Source organism: Monodon monoceros, unplaced genomic scaffold (genome assembly GCF_005190385.1).
Source record: "Monodon monoceros isolate NGI ecotype Baffin Bay Population unplaced genomic scaffold, NGI_Narwhal_1 Super_Scaffold_22, whole genome shotgun sequence".
In the NCBI taxonomy this organism is placed as follows: domain Eukaryota; kingdom Metazoa; phylum Chordata; class Mammalia; order Artiodactyla; family Monodontidae; genus Monodon; species Monodon monoceros.
Window position 1 is genome coordinate 32315976 of NW_021703779.1, and position 23521 is coordinate 32339496.

A 23521-nucleotide genomic window follows, 5' to 3' on the forward strand; every position below is an offset into this window, starting at 1 on the left:
TGTCCTCAATTCACAAGGGTGTTTAATGCCACTGCTCACCCATTCCTTGGCTGAGACAGAAAATTGGTCATGTGCTTTTGTAATCTGGCCTCAATGGTAGATAAATGATTGAGCTGCTGAGAATGATCACTCCCATCTCTTTCCATTTCAGGGTTACTCTTTTCCATTTCATTTCTTTGCCTCACCTGTGGGGACACTGAGTTTCTCCCTTCTGTATGAACTCCCTTTTACAAACATCATGTTGTTCTTTTCATTTTATTTCTAGCCATCAACCTTGGTGTTTCTCAGAAAAAATGGTTTTAGACTTGGAGTTAATATTGTGATTTTTGAGATGAATGTTATACGATAATATATAAATCTTTACCAAAATATGTGAGCTGCAATTATGCGATTCCAACAAATCTTAAGATAATAGGAAAGAAAGAACTGGAAATGCTTACTGAAAAAGTTAGGAAAGAATTTCTGTGGAGGATTGACAACATGGATTGACTTGGCATACTACATGTTATCTCACTTATAAAAATAATTTAATCAATAATCTGTACCTATATTCATATCTAATCTGTGTTCCATTTCACTTAATTATTTGTCCTAAAAATTTCTCATTTAATTGTAGTATTTGTACCTCTTCCATTCTTCACGTTTCGTTACTTTAAAAAACTTATTTTTGTTAGAAATTTCATTTTATTTTATTGAAATTAAAAAGAGTTTCATTCATTCATTTGGATTTGTTTTCAGGGGATTCAAATGATGAAGAAATCTAAGTTCTTATCCTCAGGAAGCTTATAGACTAGTGTAAATGACAGCAGTGGGCACATAATAACCATAATATGCAATTCAAAGTGATAAATGCTTCTCTGTTACCCAAAAACTGGGTTCACCTCTTGGTGGGTGTTGAGTCAAAAGACACAGCCAAGCCAAAGATGGGAGAAGGAAGGATTTATTACTTTCAGCAAGTGAGGAAGACACCAGGGATCTTTCCCAAAGAAGTGTCTCCCTGAACATCAACATTGGGGAAGTTTTAAGCTAAGGGTACATGCGTATTCATGAAGGCGCTTGAGCAGAGGAGAATTCAGCATAAAATCTGGGCAAAGATTGACAAAGTCCAAGCTTTAGTTGACTGAAGTCATAAAAGGTCAACATCTGTCTTAAAGGACACTAGTCCACACTTCGCCAGCCAGAGGGGCCCCCTGGATTTCCGGGCTCTTGCAGTGATCTCCATGCACCTATAGAGGGGGCCAACCTGGCAGGCTTCAGTGATGCTGTCAATAAACACTCCTTTGGCAGCCCACCCATGCCAAAGAGAAATGCCTTTTCAACAGTTTTTATTCTTATTCAATTAAGCTCTTCCTGACTTGAAAAATTCCTCTCCTGCCAATGAAGTGTCCTCTTCCTTCCCACGTGGTGTGGTCACTTGCTGTGAAAACTGGTCACGTCAGAAAAGGTAAATCTGGCTGTCCACGGACCCCCCCGCCCCCCTTCCTCCCTCGGGGAGACAACCATGGTGATTTCAGTGTGTTTTGTTTTTAATTTTCACAAAGCTTTTATCTGTGATTCTTTCCTTTCAAATACAGTGTTGTGATCATTTTGAAAAAAAAAAAGAAAAGGTCAACATCATTATTCCATCCTCTACCTGGGAACTCAAAGATATGTATCATATTGTTATGTTGTTATGTATATCCCTTGAGGAGGAACTAGAACTCTGATCACTGAACTATTGTTTCCTGACTGCTTTTCCTTTGTTCCTGCATTCCCTCACTTCCCTTAAGAAAATTAATTACGGAGACCTGTTCAAGGGTAAGCACTGTGGCCAGGCTTACATCACAAAATGGCTTAGGCCAAAAATGGCTTCTCTTATGTCAAGAAAGCCATGCCTGCTTCTTTTTCTCTGGAGACCCTCTACCCCATCTGCTTACATCTCTTCTTAGCTTTCTGGTCACTGGAGTGTTTATTCACCTGGTTACAGAAATGGTTTCAGGGCTTGAGTTGACCACATTTGATTCAGGGAGAGGCAAACCTGGGACTTTTGCTGGAACTTTGGGAAAGGAATGACGCTTTTTTTGCCAGTTTTTGGTAGGATAAGTTGGGAGAGTCTACAAGAATGAGGTCAGCACAGAGGAAAGCAAAGTCAAAAGGCTGAGAAAGAAAGATGATATCTCATGATCTCAGGTGTGTCCCTGGATGCTCTCATTGTTAAAGTGGCCATTCCATCTGTACATGCCAGTTACTGAGTCAGTAAATTACCTCTGTGGCTCCTGCTAGTTTTGGGTGGGTTTCTGACACTTATAAATGAAAGTGATTTGAGAAATGCAGAATCCAAAGCCTGTGCTCTTTCCACATTGCCAGTAGTTGCCAACCCTGGTTGTACATCAGTGGCTCCTGGGTAGCTTTTAAAAAATACAGATTTCAGGCCCAAATCTAGACCTACTGAATCAATCCTAGGTTGGAAAAGGTATAGGAATTTGTATTTTAAAAGTTTCCCTCCAGATCACTGTCATTGTTAATCCGCATGTTAGAATTGGGAAACCACTGCTCCACAGCATAATGCTACCACTTTACAAGTGGAGAAAGTCAGACTCAAAAAGTTTAAGTCCTTCAGGAGGCCATGTAAGATGGTCACATCAGGTCTCCTGAGTAAGCACTTAAGTCTACTAAGTCTTTGTCTATTGCTGTTTCCATTGTGCTATGCTATATAAAATAGTCACATTGCTCTTTCTTCTTAGGTTAGTAATTGTCTTAGTTTGAGTCCCCTAGAAAATGAAGTCTGAGGCAAGAATTAAATACTGATGCTTTACTTGTATGGTGCTATCTGGGAGTAAGAAATTTTCTTTTACTCTTCTAGGTTATTCTGGCTGGTCTAAGCATTAAATTAACATGAGACAGATTAACAGGAGAAAATCAAAGTTTGATAACATGTAGACATGGGAGAAACCCAGGAAAACGGAGTAACCCACCAAAATGGCCGAAGCCCTCCCCTTAAATACCATCCTCAGCTAAAGACAAAAGAGGGTGTTGAGGGTGGGGAGAGTCAGTTGCGTGAGGTGACCTGGAAAAACACAGTAAGCAAGGGTGACTATGATGCAGACTTAAGTCATTGCCTTTTCCATTGATAAAAGAGTTTCTAGAGATTTGATCTCCTTCTCTTCCAGTTACAGAGAGGGAGACACCCTTTCAAACGGAGATTTCCCTTACGATGTAAATGTTTCTTACAAAAGGGCAATTCTTACTTGGTTTTCAGAGCCCAAAGCAGGTCTGCTGTGTCTCAGAAAATAACCAACTTAAAACAATTAATATGCTAAAGAGACATATTTTAAGGTGGTAAAATTCTGCTCCCCTACTGTGCAGACTCAGGGTAGTGCGTGTGAGAAAAAAGAGAAACAAGGAAGGGAAGAATGGGAAGCAATGAATGCCACATGGCTAATACCTTAGTGTCCACTACTTACCTCTAGGATGAGATGCAACAGGTCACTCAGCAAGTGTCACTTTTGAAAAGCTATGTGAAAAGAAAGTGCCCATGAGCAGTCAGTGTGAGAGAGGAAGGAAAGGAATATCTCCTGTCTCCTGCTCTTGTTTGCCAGATTTTACTCTATGGGTGTTAAAGGTCCTAGGCTTCAAGGTGGCATTCCCTGGCCCCATGGAATGCCAGGTTCTATGCCCTATCATGGCAAGAGGAGCCCAAAATTCCGAGATTGGGACTGATCTACCTGTGTGTAGAGCAGCAGCCAAGGGGTTGACTTCATTAGTTCTAGAGGAAGTTACAGGTCATCTTCAGGCAGAGGAACACGGAGGTGGGACAAGTGGTTGAAGTTGCTGGAGGTGGTGGAACCAAGGGAATCTCAGGAAGCACATAAAATGTACCCATTATACCAATGTTATCTTACTATTAATATTTTAGAGAATTCTACTAGATAAACTGTCTGCAGCTTTCAAGAAAGACACTGTCCAATTTCCTTCCCTTTCCCCTACCATCTCTGCTGACATGGTTCAATTACAGGCCCTGAGCCAAATCTCTTCTCAGACCCAGCACCTAGGGGCTCATCTATGCTGACCCTCCCACCCCCACCCCAGTCTCCAGTGTCATCCACGTTGTCTCATGAGTAATATTTCTGTTACTGAGCTGAACTTGAGTCCGTTCACCAGCACAGTAAAGCCAATCTACTGACAGCAGGTTGTGGTGAAGGAAATGCAGCATTTATTGCAGGTGCCAAGCAAGGAGTCCAGGCAACTCATGCTCAAAAGACCCAAACTCCCTGATGGGTTTCAGGGAAGGGGTCTTAAAGGCAAGGTGAGGGAGAGAGTCACATGGTACACGATCAGCTTGTGCACAATTCTCTGATTGGTTGATGGTGAGGTAACAGGGCAGTGTCACAGGGATTAATGTCATCAATCCTCAGGCTCCAGCTGGTCTGGGGACTATGTGCTCATAGTCATCATGCAGTTAACTTCTTCCATCTCGTGGAGGTTTTAGTATCTGCAAAACAACTCAGGAATGTGCATCAGACTGTAATCTTTGTCCTTTAGGGAGGAACTAAAGATTTTGTGACCATTATATGACCGATTTATCATTTAAATTGTTACCGGTTCTCCTGGCCTAACTGCTGTTTTTTTTTGTTGTTACTATATGTCCACATACTTCCAGTCATTAATTCTTGAGCCAACCTTTTGTGACTCAGGGCAGGCCTGGGAAACTAAAGCTTTTCTACAAACAAGAGGCAGGTGGAGGACATGGTGGGGGGTGGGGGTGGTGTCTGTCCTGGGAAGTCCCCATAGGGTCCCTCTCAGTTCCATTCTGACATTAAATCTGGCAGCCCTGGCTCCGCATTCATATGCTGTCATCCTTGTGATGCATCTCTCTCTTTCCGGTGTGTTCCACTACCCAGGCATAGGTTTCTACTTTATTTCTTAAAATCCAGGTGTGTTGTTTCCAGACTCCTTCCCTGGGTACTGGTATACTTTTCCTGCCATCCACCCTTGTTCTGACAGCCCAAAGCCCCTCAGACAAGAATCTTGCCCCTGAACTTGGGATCCTGGGTCTTTCTTGACTGCAGACTGGCCTCTGACATCAGCCTGACCTAGCTCCCCTTTTCTCTGGACCACTTACGTGATTATAATTTCACTTCCTACTTTTGAAAATCTGAGTCATAACTATTGTTTGACTAAAATGACTTTCTTATCTGGCTACCTTCCTATACCTGTCCTCCCATAGTCAGAGTTTACAGCTTGTTGAGTTGCCTATACGTGTCCTGTCCTAACGCTTGGGTTTTTGCCAGCTCCAGCTTCTTTCTTTTTACTCTGCACCATGCAGTAATGAGATATGTTTGTGTCCTATGTTATCAACGAAAATATACTTTAAGTCAAATAATTTGCATAACCAAGTCAAAATAATTATAATATCCATGAGTGTGTATTCTTTATCCTTATAGTTTTAATATAAGATATTTTCAGTTTGATAAATGTCTTACTTTGGCTTTTATTGTTTTATAGCTGTGGACATAAAGCCTGCAAGTAAAAAAAAAAATGTGAACTTTAAGCAGTGTCTTATTCTTCCTATTTGGTGTTCAATAGTGAATATATGCTGTGCAATAGTACGTTTAGGGAGACATTTAATCAAAAATTGTATAACCTTTTCCCCTGGTCTAAGTCCTAGAGAATGTGCTTTTTATTGGCTTCCTAACAGTTCATTCAGACTAATTTAAACACTTAGTAAATCAATCTATTTAAAACTCAACTCTGTTCAAAACATTTTATATTTAATACAAGACAATTAGAGAAAGTTTATGGTATTCAGAATTAAAAATGCAAAACACAAAGTTAATTTGCTGTCTGCAATCTCTTGCTTCCATCCCCATGGAGGGGTTAATTAGAAAGGGAAATCTTAAATTTATTTATTTATTTATTTATTTAGGGCTGTGTTGGGTCTTCGTTTCTGTGCGAGGGCTTTCTCCAGTTGCGGTGAGCGGGGGCCACTCTTCATCATGGTGCACGGGCCTCTCACTGTCGTGGCCTCTCCCGTTGCGGAGCACAGGCTCCAGACGCGCAGGCTCAGTAGTTGTGGCTCACGGGCTTAGTTGCTCCGCGGCATGTGGGATCTTCCCAGACCAGGGCTCAAACCCATGTCCCCTGCACTGGCAGGCAGATTCCCAACCACTGTGCCACCAGGGAAGCCCATAAAGTGAAATCTTATTTTAGTTCTTTTCTGTTGGAAATTTTGTCTTCTGAGAAAAGTTATATGAAAAAGACAACTTCCTACTTTAAATACCAGCAAGCTACAATTCCATGATAGGCTCTCTCCTAATTTTCCGTTAAATGATCCCTGAAGACATACAGAAATTCAGAAATGCAATATCAATGTAAAGTAAAGATAACAGCTATTCATTTGCATAAATCCTATGAGGAATTCCCAGTAGTCACTGAAAGGATGTGGCCTGATTGAAAAACACATTTAATAACCTCCATAGGCTCATGCTCAATTAAAACGTAATTTAGGTATAAAAAGAAAACAGTTTAGTCCCATGATCTGCCTTTTCCTCAGAAATTTATTTTCTGCAACATACCAGAAAACTAGGAAGCTGCCTCCTAATTGCATACCTCCTGGTACATAGTAGGTGTTTTAAAATATTTTTCTAATGAATGAATATAGGTGAAATACTCTCCAAGGTGATCCTCTATTAACACTTCTTTGTTTGCACCTCTTTTAAGAAAACAAACCCCCTGAACTTAAAATGACTGTAACTGTATGAGGAAAATGTGGAAGAACATCATTCTATCATAAGGATGTATAGAATCTACCATGTAGATCTGGTGTTGGTGACAGAGATTGGAAGAGTCCAAGTGATTTTTGGTACATGTTGTTGGTGGGATTAGAGTTTATCCAGTGACAGGAAGTTCATGAAATTTTCTAAGATGTAAATTTTCCCTTAGGTGATTTGAAACCTGCCAGTGGATATAAGAAATATCCCCCCTACATCTAACAGACATATGCTTGTTTGATACAGGAAATTGACCCAAGGGTATGCATTGAGCTACCTCCACATTTAGATCTAAGAGATCGCTGCAGAATGAAAGGCGAGTGAGACCCTGTACAAGTGACCACTTAGGAAAGATAACCCTCTCCTAATTTATAGAAGCAAATGAAAAAGAAAAGACAGAATGGTTTTTTAAATGCTAGAAGTTAACAGAGTGACACCTAAATTCATACTTAGTTTATCGTGAAACAGTTGAATGGCAAAAACAAGATAAATTCTGAAAAGCAACAAGAGAAAAAGACATACTAGTTTCAGAGGAACAAAAATTATACTGAAGGCAGAATTACCAATAGGAAAAATAGAATCCAGAGGACAATGGTATTGTAGTACTGAAGCAAATTAACTGTCAGCCTAGAATTTTAAATCCCAATAAACTATCACTCAAGGGCTTCCCTGGTAGCGCAGTGGTTGAGAGTCCACCTGCCGATGCAGGGGACGCGGGTTCACGCCCCGGTCTGGGAAGATCCCACATGCCGCGGAGCGGCTGGGCCCGTGAGCCATGGCCGCTGAGCCTGTGTGTCCGGAGCCTGTGCTCCGCAACGGGAGAGGCCACAACAGTGAGAGGCCCGCGTACCGCAAAAAAAAAAAAAAAAAAAAAAAACTATCACTCAAGAGTAAGATTGAAATAAAATTATTTTCAATTCAACAGTGAAATTGGGACAATTTAAAACTCACAAATAGTTGCTAAAAGAACAAAGGAGGATCTACTTATGGATGAAGGAAATTGAATTCAGAAGAAAAACTTGGAATCAAAGAGCTGTAATTAATAAAATAATCACGAAATGAGATATTAAACATAAATATGTCATTAGTCATGATAAATATAAAAGTTGATATTTTCACAGTGGAAGGTGAAATACAGCTTTATGCCGTTTACAAAATTACCTGGTAAAATATCCAAAAACTTATGCCAGGTATTAGCTAATCAAAAAATAGCTGGCATAAATATAGAATAAGTAGACTTTAGAGAATCCCCTGGTGGTCCAGTGGCTAGGACTCAGCACTTTCACTGCCAGGCCCGGGTTCGATCCCTGGTCAGGGAATTAAGATCCCACAAGCCATGCAGTGCTGCCAACAAAAAAAGAATAAGTAGACTTTAAGGCAAATAAATGTGTTAATTTAAAAAGGAATACTTGAATGTAGAGAGAAATTTTGAACTTATTTCCACCTAATCACATAATCTCAAAATGTACAAAGCAAAAATTGGCAAATATGGAAGAAAAATGAACAAATCCACAGAGCGGGAGATTTTATTACACATCTCTCAGTAATTGATACATCAAGCCAACAGAACATTAGTAAGGCCCTACTAGTCTTGACCAACGCAATTAATAAGATTAGGTATTCCTGTACCTATTAAACCTAGCTTGACTGTGCTGGAAATAATTGGCAGTTCTTGCCATTTGCTTATTATAGCACTTTGATATCCCTCTCTGATCTTTTTCCTGTGCTTTAGAGCACCTGGGGGGATGTATAGGTATTGCCTTTCAGCAAAATCTGACAGGGAACTGCATACCAGTCTTTTCAGCTTGCAGATACTTAGAAACTTCATGGGGCAACAAGTCTGATGCTCTCAACCATTTGGAGTTGGTTAGGAAAGGTCACATGCCATTCTCTTAGCATCCCCCAAACATTCTTTTTCCTTCCTCAATTCCAACTTCCCTTTTTCCTTTAGTTTTGTCCTCCTTCCATCTTCCTTTCTTCTTCTTCTTTTTTTTTTTTTTTTTTTTTTTTTTGCGGTACGTGGGCCTCTCACTGTTGTGGCCTCTCCCGTTGCGGAGCACAGGCTCCGGACGGGCAGGCTCAGCGGCCATGGCTCACGGGCCCAGCCGCTCTGTGGCATGTGGGATCTTCCCAGACCAGGGCACAAACCTGTGTCCCCTGCATCGGCAGGAGGACTCTCAACCACTGCACCACCAGGGAAGCCCCCTTCTTTTTTTTCCTTTTCCCCTTTCCCTCTCTCTTCCTATCTCTTTCTTTTGACCCTTAAATATTATTTTAGATCTTCCTGGTGATAGAAAAGCAAAAGTAATTCAGCCAGCCTCTTTTGAAGTGATAAGACCCATTTTAACCAATATTTCAAAAATTGAATTTGTCAGTAATTAGTATGGGTTTCTATCATTTTAAATTATTGTTATTTTATTGAATAGTATACTAAATTTGACAATTTAAGCAGTGAACCATTTCAGAAAATGGTTTTACCTGAGTGGATGATGCTAATGAAAACATTTTACAAAATAAATCAAGCACACTCTTAAATTGCAATTGCTGAACTTTTTTCTTTTTTATATGAAGTCTTTTGGCACACTTCATGATTTTGATATTAAATGAGTAAACTCAGTAATGAGAACTTGTTAGCACACAATGAATCTATCACTTACTTTGCCAGAGTATTTGTGAGGTAGATGCTCATGTGCCGAAAAGAACATAATAAAGTAACTAAAATGGGTAAAATTCCAACTGGCAAGTGATTTGGTCCTTTACTTGTGTAATGGGAAAAAAAACTACGCTAAATCTTTCCAGTAGTAGATGGAAGTGGGATTAGCAAATAGGCCAAAACATGATTTAAAAATATAATTACTCATACATTAATTTATAACAAATATCTGTTTAAGTTCATTTTATAAATGAATTCATATCATAAATTTATTCATTCTCCCGATACCTCATTTTCTGAGTTAAGGATTTCTGACTATTGTTTGCTAGTAATATCCTTATATAATTAACTATAGAAGATAATGACCAATTTACTGTATTACTTAGTCTCTTCCACTTTTCTGATGTACTTTCATATAATCATGGAATGTTAAAGCAGAAAGAAACCTAAGAGATCAGTTAATCAAATTATATTCTTTAGAGCTGTAACATTCTTCTGAAGTGCTTTGGTTTGTCTATAGGGAGGCTGTGGAAGTGAATCGGAGCTTCTAGTGTCTTACTTCAACCAGATTGACTCTAGGTTAATTTGTTTTATATACTGAAATTCTGTCTTAGGTATTGTTCAGATACATTCCCCACCCCGCCCCGCCCCACCAAGCCAAAAAATAAAATGTTTGAAAGCTACTGATCAAATCTCACTCCTTAATTTAAACAGATTAAGAACTTGAATTCTGAAAAAGACCTCTAAGTTGTTTGCCCAAGATCACACAATGTAGAAGAGGAACTAAAACTAGAAAACAGAGCTTTTAACTGTTAGTTGATTGCATCTTTCACCTCACCAGTTTAATGCATGTATCTTGCTTTGGAGTTAAGATATGGTAGATTGTTTCAGTAAAAGCCCAGGTGGATCCTATCTGCCTGTACACATGTTATATGTGGTCTCAGCTCCCTGGTCTTGGCCATGTGACTTGCTTTGGCCAATGGATTGTTAAGGAATTCGAAAGAAGCAGATATATATGATAACCATTTGTGCACAAGGCTCTCATTCTTTTGCTACTGGTCATTCTTCTGTACTGTATGAAAAATGTTGGGCTCATCTCATAGAAGGTTAGAGAGCTCATGGACAGAATTCCCAGTTGAGGTCCTAATGCATGAGTGAGCCCAGCCAATACCACATGAAGCAGGTAAGCTTTCCCAAATGAGGTTAGGCCACAGAATCATGAACAAATAAATGGTGTGTTTGTTTTTTTTTTAACCACTAAGTTTTGGAGAGTTTGTTATGCTGTTTTAGCTGACCAAAACAGCAGTATTGATTTATTGTCCCAACCATGACCTATTCTAGGATCTGAAATTGCACATTTTTTTTAACAGCAAAATTTTGCAATTTGTTGGAAAAGACTGAATATAGGAAATTTAGGACATCCTGACAACGTCAATACATGCTTCAGGAAAAAATCATGAAATACAAAGGCATGTTCTATATAGAGAGAATGCCTGGAAACCCTGTGACCCATGGACAGCCCTCAATCCAAGCTCTTTCTCTTACTGAATTTTTTTTTATATTGAAGTATAGTTGATTTACAATGTTGTGTTAGTTTCAGGTGTACAGCAAAGTGATTAGTTTTATATATATATATTTTATATATTCTTTTTTTTTTACATCTTTATTGGAGTACAATTGCTTTACAATGGTGTGTTAGTTTCTGCTTTATAACAAAGTGAATCAGTTATACATATACATATGTTCCCATATCTCTTCCCTCTTGCGCCTCTCTCTCTCCCACCCTCCCTATCCCACCCCTCCAGGCGGTCACAAAGCACCGAGCTGATCTCCCTGTGCTATGGGGCTGCTTCCCGCTAGCTATCTACCTTACGTTTGGTAGTGTATATATGTCCATGCCTCTCTCTCGCTTTGTCACAGCTTACCCTTCCCCCTCCCCATATCCTCAAGTCCATTCTCTAGTAGGTCTGTGTCTTTATTTCTGTCTTACCCCTAGGTTCTTCATGACATTTTTTTTTCTTAAATTACATATATATGTGTTAGCATACAGTATTTGCCTTTCTCTTTGTGACTTACTTCACTCTGTATGACAGACTCTAGGTCTATCCATCTCATTACAAATAGCTCAATTTCATTTCTTTTTATGGCTGAGTAATATTCCATTGTATATATGTGCCACATCTTCTTTATCCATTCATCCGATGATGGACACTTAGGTTGTTTCCATCTCTGGGCTATTGTAAATAGAGCTGCAGTGAACATTTTGGTACATGACTCTTTTTGAATTATGGTTTTCTCAGGGTATATGCCCAGTAGTGGGATTGCTGGGTCATATGGTAGTTCTATTTGTAGTTTTTTAAGGAACCCCCATACTGTTCTCCATAGTGGCTGTACCAACTCACATTCCCACCAGCAGTGCAAGAGTGTTCCCTTTTCTCCACACCCTCTCCAGCATTAATTGTTTCTAGATTTTTTGATGATGGCCATTCTGACCGGTGTGAGATGATATCTCATTGTAGTTTTGATTTGCATTTCTCTAATGATTAATGATGTTGAGCATTCTTTCATGTATTTGTTGGCAGTCTGTATATCTTCTTTGGAGAAATGTCTATTTAGGTCTTCCGCCCATTTTTGGATTGGGTTGTTTGTTTTTTTGTTATTGAGCTGCATGAGCTGCTTATAAATTTTGGAGGTTAATCCTTTGTCAGTTGCTTCATTTGCAAATATTTTCTCGTATTCTGAGGGTTGTCTTTTGGTCTTGTTTATGGTTTCCTTTGCTGTGCAAAAGCCTTGAAGTTTCATTAGGTCCCATTTGTTTATTTTTGTTTTTATTTCCATTTCTCTAGGAGGTGGGTCAAAAAGGATCTTGCTGTGATTTATGTCATAGAGTGTCCTGCCTCTGTTTTCCTCTAAGAGTTTGATAGTTTCTGGCCTTACATTTAGGTCTTTAATCCATTTTGAGTTTATTTTTGTGTATGGTGTTAGGGAGTGATCTAATCTCATACTTTTACATGTACCTGTCCAGTTTTCCCAGCACCACTTATTGAAGAGGCTGTCCTTTCTCCACTGTACATCCCTGCCTCCTTTATCAAAAATAAGGTGACCATATGTGCGTGGGTTTATCTCTGGGCTTTCTATCCTGTTCCATTGAAAAGATTACAAGATACTGAATATAATACCCTGTGCTATACAGTAGGACCTTGTTGCTTATTTATTTTATGTATAGTAGTTTTATGTATAGTAGTTTGTATCTGCTAATCCCAAACTCCTAATTTATCCCTCCCCTACATTTCCCTTTTGGTAACCAGAAGTTTGTTTTCTATGTCTGTGAGTCTGTTTATGTTTTGTAAATAAGTTCACTTGTATCATTTTTTTTAGATTCCACATATAAGTGATATCATATGATATTTGTCTTTCTCTGACTTACTTCACTAAGTATGATAATCTCTAGGTCCATCCATGTTGCTGCAAATGGCATTATTTCATTCTTTTTTATAGCTGAGTAGTATTCCATTGTATACATATACTACATCTTCTTTATCCATTCATCTGTCGATGGACAGTTAGGTTGCTTCCATGTCTTGGCTATTGTAAGTAGTGCCGCTATGAACATTGGGGTGCATGTATCAAATTAGAGTTTTCTCCAGATATATACCCAGGAGTGGGATTGTTAGATCATATGTGCTGGATGCCCATTTTTATGGGTTATTTTAAAAACGGTAGGTCACACTGACTTCTTCCAGTAGCTAAAGTTATATAAAATTAAGTGTTTTTTCATTAGAGAGATTCTCTGTTTATGTTCCTTTATTTTCTTTAGTAACTATAATCTGGTAAATTTACTTATCTTTGGTTATCTTTAATTACAGAACCCTAGCAACTCCCATAGTTACTAGGATCACCTGTAGAGAAAAGGCCCCAGGTGAGCTACATCTAGTAGAGTAAGGATGGAAGGGACAGGTCCAGATTGTCCCTGACATTTGTAATGCCCAGGTCAAAAGTACAAAGGGAAGCCCATATACCATATATCTAAATTTTAAAAGTGGTAAATCAAACTAACAAATTTTTAAATAGAATATAGTCTATTATTCCACCTTGAGAAATAAAGCTTTATACCAACCTAGAAGACCAAAGTTGAATTTAGAATTCTTGGCCTCCTCAGAGTTTTGCACTAGAACATGAAAACACAGGATAGCTGGGCCCTGGGCATGTGCCCACCCCATTCTCTTTTTTCCTTCACATCTAGCATGTATTGTAAGAGGGATTGTGTACAAATTTGTAGGAACCTCAGCCCACATAATTAATCTTGGTTGACATCTTCCCGTTAATAGCCACCTCTTAGTTAGAGGTGGCTATTCTAACTTAGAATTCTTCAATTCTAAGAGTCTTCCAACAGGGGGACTGACATAGGGAAGAGCTCTGTGCAGGCACTGGAAATGGGATCAAAGCACTTTGGATTGTGGATTGTGACATCCCATGAACTTGGAACAAGGATGGGGCTGGGCTCAACATAGGCCTGTCCCAGTGGGCCCATGTCCTCCTTGCATATGCAGAGAGACAATGACAGGAGATTCAGAGTAAGGTTCTAGAAAGCATGAGGCCCAGGACAACAAGCTCTCTTTCCTTGGTCTAAGGGTATGTGTTAGGTTGGGGATCCCCAACAGCAGACCCTGAGACCAGGTCTTGAGAGCAAGTAGTTTGAGAAGTGATCTCAGGAACCGTAGGTAGAAGTGTGAGAGAGTGAGAGACAGTAAAGAGAGGAAGCCAATTCAGGGAGTGTTAATGAGCAGTTGCCACTGTGAGCAATTTGGGCTCAGTTGCACTGGGGAATCTCTGTGAGTTGGTGTAGAATTCACCTCAGAGTTATTCCAACCCAAGGATAAAGAAGCTGGGTTATTTTTCCACCAGTTTGATACATTATTTGTTGAGGACTGCAACTGCAGGCATTAACTGTCACTTCTGGCCTGATCCATGCGAGGGTTAAGCACCTTCCTATGACTAGAGGAAGCCCTCAAGGAGAAAGGAGCTGTTTTCCATAAAGCCACTGGCCCGCAGGGAGGATTAAATGCTAAGGGGACATGGCAGGGCGTGGATGACATCTGCTACAGAGCAGAATTGGAAAAGACTTTGAGAAAACATGTCCCTAAAGGAGAATGATGTTAAGGTAGCACAGTGTGGCCAGGAAAATTTCCAAGTTTCTAAATATGAAAAGTCTCTACCTCTGCTATTTTACATCTAAGGTGATGCGGATACTGTGTGATGAATACCTTAATCCACAAGTAGCTTCATGTTGGTAATATATGATAATATTCCTACTCTTTTTGTCTAGCATGAATTAATTAAATTATTTCAGATGTTTAAGTAAAACAAATATTGTTTTATCAATATATCTTCAACAAAACTATCATTTCCATGAATTCCACTATTATGATGAATTTCTTTTTGGACTTGTAAGGGAGAGGGGCTTGCATGGCTTATTTCTTAGGGTCTTTGCTCATGAACATTTCATGAGTTGGAAAATGTACGCTGAAGAATGTCCTTGGCTTTCACTTTCAGACTCAGTATCAATAGGAAGTGCATATTTTTAGGGAAAAGGAAATAGTGTATAACATAAAGCTTTTGATAGAAACTTTATACTTGAGCTTGTGCATTTCAGTTATTGTTTACCATGAAATGGCTAGTTATTCTTTATTGATGATGTAAATAATAATTACTGTTGTAAAGCAATTATACTCCAATAAAGTTAAAAAAATTACTGTTAAGTTGATTAAATTTCGTATTCTAAGAAGTTTAATTTTATTTAAATTACCTAATCTAAGTATTTTCATTTCAATATGTTCATGTAAGAGAGAAATGTGGTTTCTTCCTTTCTGATAATAAAGCAACAAATTTTAATCAAATAATTATCTCACCTGTTTTGTTCTAATGGTGTTGCCACAATTCAAATACTTTTCTCAGAATGAAAGTAATCAGTGAACAACAGATGATAAAATGTGCCTGGAGTCCTTTTTGACAAGAAAAAAAATTATTCTAAAATTAGATTTGTACTTGAAAAGGACGAAATAAAAATTACAACATTCTGACAGCCTTTGTTTCCTCCTTAGACCAGCTGAGAATCTTGGACTTTGGTTAGATGTAATATAGATTTCAAGTGTGATCCACTGTCAGTGTTTTTTAACATATAACTATGACATTATACATAATATATGCCATATACAACACATAATACATTCTATATAATATATGATGAATATATTTTTAAAATGTGTAGCACAGAACGTATAACACATACATACACATCTTCAATATGTTTTAAAAATGATTTAAAACAGTTAATGTTCTTGCAAGAATGACTGGTCTCCTTGGCATATAGACTTCAGTGTATTTGAAAACAAGTTTGCCATTTTTAACATTGGAGGTGTTAAATGTGAGTGAATTAAAATTATAGCCAATTAATGTCATAATACTTGTCTTGTCCATTGGTTGATAAGCTTGATTTGTCTTCTTGGTTTTGGAGAATTTCCTTGAACAGAGTTAGGCTTCTAAACATGTTTTAGCACTTGTTTCTCATCTATAACTTAAATACTTTGGCTTTAGCAGTGAAATTTGTATTATAGTATTATACTGCATCCTACTTTAGGGTTGAGAGATTTTTATAACTATTTTCTCATTTCCTGGAGAATAAGAAAACGGTGACCTTCAGAGAAAAAGTAGTATTGCTTGGAAGGAAAGGACCAGCATAGACAGCCTGCCCACCGTAAGAAATGATATTAGCTATTAACTTAAGGTATATGGTATAACAAGGTGATATGAAAAGTATTCATTGGACATGCCTCTTTTGGCTTCCCTTTGTTATTAACTATGAAAAATTATTTCTATCTGCTGGTCAAGTTGCAACTTATTTTGATTGCTATGGGACAGAGCATTTCTATGTCATAGAAATGTGGCAGATAATATTGCTTGCCAAATATTCCATATATCTCTCAGTTCTCAGCCCCTGTCAGCTGAGAAAGAACCCTGTGGTTGGGTCTGACCAATTAACTGTGATGTGTGTTAACTTTGGGCTGAGCACTAAAAAGCCCTTGAGCAAACTTTCAGTTACTCTTCCCTGACCTGTAAATGAAGAAGGAGTGGTGTGCCTGGGTCCCTCAGTGGCTTTATGGAGCAAACCTTCCTCTGACCTATGCAGGATATATTCTGTCATTAATAAAAAATAAACTTGCTTGTAATGCCCAGGAGACTGAGGGGTAATGTGTTATCTTGCTATAACCTAGTCTCTTCTGGATTATATAATACAATTAAATCCAAAAAATAAAATATTGCTGTACCTGAAAATGAATCTTAGGATTTATACCATCAAAAATGATTAAACCATTTTTAAATTGTTTTGATAGTTACAGATGGATCTGTTCCAGTTCCTTTACGATTTGTTCCTCTCAGTCCTGGACGCTACCCTTGTAAAATCTTGTTGACATCAAGGTATGATGTGCATGTCTATTGCATTGAAGGTGTGGTAAATGAAGAACGTCCAGAGGCCAGATTTGATTTTGAAACACCAGCATTTGAAGCCCTTACCCAGAATATTCCAATAGTAAGCACAGACTTTTTTTTTCGTACTTTTCTTCATTCCCACTGCCACTGTCTCAATTAAAGTCCTTCAAACCTTTCATCTGAACTCTCACCAATTCCTAATTACATTATGTGTGGCCATTTGTTTCTCCATGTTGATGTCACAGTTTTTATTTCCGAATATAAGTGTTATCATATTACTCACCTGATTAATCACTCCTGCTGGATCTCTTTGCTTAAAAAATTAATTCTAACTTCCTTAACCTATCATCAAACCAAGCAGAGTCGTGGTGTCTCAGATCACTCTGCTCCAGATTCAGTTGTGATCTTTACACTTGATTAAGATGTGCTCATAGGCACTAAGAACAGTGATTGGCTGTAGCTTGGCTATTAGTGGGTGATAATAGCATCAAGGAAGGTAATATAATTGTAAGGAATTTTGAATTTTTTACACTGATATTTTTCTATCTGATATTTTTCTGTCTTTATTTTCATGCTTTAGAATAATAAAACAAAGAATGAATGGAAATGTCAAGTTACTATAGAAGGAGAATGGTTTTATGGACCTCCTGTTTTACATGTTGGACCAAGTGAGACTGTGAATTATCCTCTCACATTCAAACCTATTTTGGAATGTGAGATTATTGTATGAACTCATTGATTTTTTTCCCTAGCTTTAATATGTCGATAAACCAATGTGTGATGTTAACATATATAATTTGTGATAAATTTTCTTGCAGAAAGGTTATATTTTCTGGGGGGTGTGGGGTGGTGGTGTGATGAATTGGGAGATTGGTTGGGATTGACATATATACACTAATATGTATGAAGTGGGTAACTAATAAAAACCTGCTGTATAAAAAAAATAAAATTAAACTAAAAAAATTTTTTTTAAAAAGTTATATTTTCCATGAATTTGATCATTAGTGTTCACTCTGCTTGAAACTTTAATAAATGTTGTAACTTGAGGGATAAATATTCTGAAAGTCAGAATGTCATAGGCTGTCAATATTTATGTCTAGATTATTTTTACATAATATGTTTAACAAAGTAAAATCATTGCTTTTTTTGTATTCAGTAAGGAAGTTTGTACTTCAGAAAATATTTTCTTAAGTCATATTTCTTTGACAAGGATGTAAACAGGCATATAATTGCTATGTATGAGAATGCCTATTAAACTGTCACTTAGAGAAAGTGAAAAGAAATGAAGAGCTTTTCACAGGAAATTCATCTTTATTCGTTCAGTAGAAGTATTTATATATAAACTGGAAAAACTAATGACTAGCACCTCCTTGAAAGCTCATTTCATCGATCAGATTCAAGATTACTAAAATAGAAGAGATGGTTGGCATCCAACTGTCACTCCTATAGAGCTGAAATTTGGCTGATTTGTCACAGGGCAAACTTACTCTACAAAATGAAGTAGATGGTATGGAGCATATCTTTGACATAAAAGGGATTGGAAAAAGACCGCTGGCCTTGGAACACATCACCGTAGACTGTCAAGTGGGGGAGATAACAAATAAACCCATAATGATGCCCAATTATACAACAAGCATCCTAACATTTAAGGTAAGATTTTGGTTTGTTTTTTTTTTTTTGGTATGAAAGTGTTTTCAGAAGGAGTATATTGAATTATATGATATTTTAAAACATTTAATTTTACTTAACTAGGTGAAGCAGTGTGACATAAGGAGATGGTTAGAATTCTCCTATTAGTCCAGCAGCTTTTAAAATGCCATTTTGATTATAAAGTTGAATTAGCACCAAACAAGTTTTATATCTAAATATTAGTAATCATAATTATAAAACACATTAAAATTTACTTATTTGAGTCATGTGTATTTTCACTTGAAGAAATTGTACATGACAATGAAAGATTTTTTTTAAAAACTTTTAAACAGCTTTTAAAATTGTAATGTGATATCTGCAGGCATGAAATTTCAAAAGTGTATCCTATCATTTACCAGTGTAAATAATAGTGGGAATTTGAAGAAATGCATAATTAGTTATATCTTTATTTTTTATGAGGTTTTGTACTTGGCCCTCCTCCCTTGATTTGTTTAAGCAAATCTGAAAATAAATTTTTCTACTCTCCACTCCCATATTTATCTACAAATTATGTGCCCAATAGAATCCTCAAAGAAGCTTCAAATATCTGTCCATCATAGATGCCTGAATCTAGTTTTAGAGGGTACATCAGAAGGTTAGAAATTCTCTGGGTTTGTCCTCTGCTTTTTTTGGTAATCTTGAAAAATATATGCATTGATTTTCTTCTTTTTTCCTTACTGGATTGCAAATAGAGTGAATATTATGAATGAAAATCTCATCTTCTCACTCCCCTGCTAAAACTCTTCACTGTCATCTCTTGCCTTCAGGATTGAGTCCAGGCTCCCTGAAGTGGCTTTCACGTGTTTCAAAAGCCTATCTGCTCAGCTTTCTCTCTTAGCACTCCTGGCTCCGGCCACACTTAGGCCATTGTATATAGTATTTCCTTTTACTGCTGCCTGGAAATCTCTATCCAATTCCCTATCTTCCACTTCTCTGTGTATGTCTAACTCCTTTTCATTCTTTATGACAAAGCTTAGATGCCACTTTTCCAAGACTTCTTCTACATCCCCATAAACCTGGATTAGATGCCTTTCATGTGCTTCCACAGCATTTTTTTTTTACTTTTCCCACCATCATGTACATTACATCCTATTGCTATTACCTGTTCTCCACCAGATTATTCTTCTCCACCAGATTATGAACTGTGAGAAAAGGGGCATGCCCCTCGTATCCATACTTTTGTACTTAGCATAAATCATAGTATCAAGCACATAATAGTTTTTCAAGAAACATTTGTTTAATGAACGGATACAAACATAATGGATGGCTTTTCAAATGGAAGGAAGGAAGGAAGGAAGGAAGGAGGGAAAGAAGGAAGGAAAGAAAAGAAAAGAGCATGACTACTTGCACTTGCTATAACTAAGGAAAAAAATCATTTTTCCACCACTCCCTTTCCCCTTCCAGAATTTTCTGGTGAGCAAGAAATCCTGTCTTATGAGTTTGATGAAAACAGGTTAAAGAAAAAATTGCTTAATTTCTTAACATTGGTTATTTCATTTTGTTGTTTTGGCAGAGGTGATGTCTGTAGGTTTTTAAAACTTTTATTCTTCAGAATGAATGCATTTTTAAAAAAATGTAGGCCTTTAAAAATAATAATTATGCTATATTAACTATATTTTTCTAATTAAATGTAGAAGTGGAATTCTATTCATAGCAGAATTGTACTTACAGGAAATAATCAAAGTCTATATTTATATGGTTTCAATACACAAGTAAAACTGAAGAATCTAGTTAATTTTACCTTTAGAGTGTAAGTTTTCAGTGAGGCCCTTTCTGTAATTAAAGATACTACATATTAAATTAATTAAATGTCATTTCATTAAGATATTAATAATACTGTTCATGTATTCCAGTTCTTCTATATTTCTATATTTAAATAGCACCAACAATTATAAAAGAACAGAAACATGTTTAAGACCGAAGAAACATTTGTCCCTAGAGATATTATGAATAAAATATCACCTTTCTTAATTTGAAAATCACCATTATTTTTAATCAGCATGTACTAATGAGCATTACCAATTTGCCCTTTCTTTTCATTCATAATATTTAGTTTATTGCGGGTATTTCAATGGAAATTCTATTGAGAAACAACTGAGGTGCTGCTAAGGAGAAAGGCTAGACTGAGAAACTTTGCTTTATAGTGTCAGGATTCATCTTGCACTCCCTTTGAGACTACTGAAATGCTTCTGATTCTCCATCTTCATTCTTCAATGTGTAAAATGAAGTTGGCCTCTGGGCACTCAAGGCTGATTCTCATTCTTTTCACCCCTTTCTCTCTTTCTCTCTCTTTCAATACCTTCCTCATTGTTGGATTATTTTTCTTAATCTATAAATATTCTCAAAGATTTTCCATTATAAGATAAAACTTGTCTCTAACAATAGCCTTTCAACTATTACCCTCTATATTTTCTGTGATTGCTAAACTTCTTGAAAAAGCAATATTTACATGATCACTTCTTATTTCATGGTGGTCCATTTGTATCTCCTCTACTCTGTTGAAACTTCTGCCACAAAGATCACCCATAACTTTTGGTCAAGAAAAATCAGTTCTTTTCCCAAGTTATCTGCCTCAAAACTCCTATAATGTTTGGCACTGTCTGTCTGCCTTCTTAACACTCTTCACCCTTTATTTTACATCATTCTATAGTCCTCATTTCCATGCTATTTCTGGGTTGTTACTTATCTGGTCCTTTTATTCCTCTAGCCTTCTCATTTCTTTTCAAGTTTCCACCTTCTAAAGCATTCTTATGTCTGTACAACATCCCACTTGGCAGTTTCTTGGCTTCAAACTATCAACTAGTTACAAATGCCAAATTCATACTTTTACTCAAGATGTATTAGCTTCAGCCCCTCATTTCTGACTGCTTGCTGTACACCTCCACTTTGACAGTCTGCTGACAACTCAGACTCACTATATTCTTTTCATGTCTTTTCCTTGTTCTATTTTTCATTGCTGTTAGTATTGATTTTTATGATACTTTGTATTTTTTTTTAAAAAGCCTTTTAACATATATTTAATCTCATTGCTACAAGAATAGTTTTCAATAGAAGGTTGAGACTTCCCTAACAAGAAAGAGAATATAAAAAAATCAGAGAATATAATTGAGATACAGGTAAAATGCTATGGCATTTTATCAAAGTGACCAAGGAGTAGGAAATAGTTATGCAATAAAGAAAACAGGAGACCTGGGACTTCCAAAATGGTGGAGCAAGGGGTTTCATAAATCTGTTCCTCCTTAAAAGCAATAAAAACACTGACAAAACTTGTCAAAACTTTTAAATCTTGAAATAAAACAAAGATTTCAAACAATCTGAGGAGTATTTACTCAAGAAAAACTCTGAATCCTGGTAAGAGCAGGGTGATTTGTGACATTTTTACTTGACCCATTTCTATCCCCCTCTCCTCAGCTCTGCAATCTTGCAATCACAGTAGCTATGAAAACTGTAACCTTGCAAACAAAGGAAGAGGCAGACTGAGTATGGCTCTCCTCACAATTCCCATCCCCAGTACATTGTCACAACTTGACCTTTCTCGTAGCTTTCTAGCAACACCCCACCCCACGAGCAAGGAAGCCCCTTCGCGGGCGGAGACTGCGGGTGGCAGAGGGGGGAAGCTTCGGAGCCGCGGAGGAGAGCACAGCAACAGGGGTGCAGAGGGCAAAGCGGAGAGATTCCCGCACAGAGGATCGGTGCCAACCAGCACTCACCAGCCCAAGAGGCTTGTCTGCTCACCCGCTGGGGTGGCCGGGGTTGCGAGCTGAGGCTCTGGCTTCAGTCGGAGCGCAGGGAGAGGACGGGTTGGCGGCGTGAACACAGACTGCAGGGGGTTAGTGCACCACGGCTAGCCGGGAAGGAGTCCGGGGAAAAGTCTGGACCTGCCGAAGAGGCAAGAGACTTTTTCTTCCCTCTTTGTTTCCTGGTGCGCAAGGAGAGGGGATTAAGAGTGCTGCTTAAAGGAGCTCCAGAGACGGGCGCAAGCTGCGGCTAAAAGCACTGGACTCCAGAGACGGGCATGAGACGCTAAGGCTGCTGCTGCCGCCGCTAAGAAGCCTGTGTGCGAGCACAGGTCACTATCCACACCCCCCTTCCGGGGAGCCTGTGCAGCCCACCACCGCCAGGGTCCTGGGATGCAGGGACAACTTCCCCAGGAGAACGCACGGCGCGCCTCAGGCTGGTGCAACGTCATGCCGCCCCGCACTCCGTACCCCTCCCTCCCCCCGGCCTGAGTGAACCACAGCCCCCTAAGCAGCTGCTCCTTTAACCCCGCCCTGTCTGAGCGAAGAACAGACCCCCTCCGGCCACCTACACACGGAGGCGGGGCCAAATCCAAAACTGAGCCCCGGGAGCTGTGAGAACAAAGAAGAGAAAGGAAAAACTCTCCCAGCAGCCTCAGAAGCCGCGGATTAAAGCTCCACAATCAACTTGCTGTACCCTGCATCTGTGGAATACCTGAATAGACAACGAATCATCCCAAATTGAGGAGGTGGACTTTGAGAGCAATATTTATGATTTTTTTCCCTTTTCCTCTTTTTGTGAGTGTGTTTGTGTATGCTTCTGTGTAAGATTTTGTCTGTATAGCTTTGCTTCCACCATCTGTCCTAGGGTTCTATCCGTCCGTTTTTGTGTTTTTTTTGTTTTTGTTTTTTTATAATTATTTTTTTTATTTTAGTAACTTTATTTTATCTTACTTTATTTTATTTGATCTTCTTTCTTTCTTTCCTTCCTTCCCTCCTTCCTTCCTCCCTCCCTCCTTTTTTTCTTTCTTTCTACTTTTTCTCCCTTTTATTCTGAGCCGTGTGGATGAAAGGCTCTTGGTGCTGCAGCCAGGAGTCAGTGCTGTGCCTCTGAGGTGGGAGAGCCAACTTCAGGAGACTGGTCCAAAAGAGCCCTCCCAGCTCCCCATAATATCAAATGGCGAAAATCTCCCAGAGATCTCCAT

At 38.3% G+C, this 23521-nt stretch overlaps 1 protein-coding gene across 1 annotated transcript in view; it reads left to right on the forward strand.

The window, feature by feature from the left end:
- The window catches only part of CFAP47 (cilia and flagella associated protein 47), a 489073-nt gene that overhangs the window by 313857 nt on the left and 151695 nt on the right, over positions 1-23521 (forward strand). Inside the window, 5 exon segments of the mRNA XM_029240167.1 lie at positions 13146-13170; positions 16794-16990; positions 17471-17614; positions 18367-18551; positions 19175-19190. Of these exon segments, the coding sequence (XP_029096000.1) occupies positions 13146-13170; positions 16794-16990; positions 17471-17614; positions 18367-18551; positions 19175-19190 (567 nt within the window).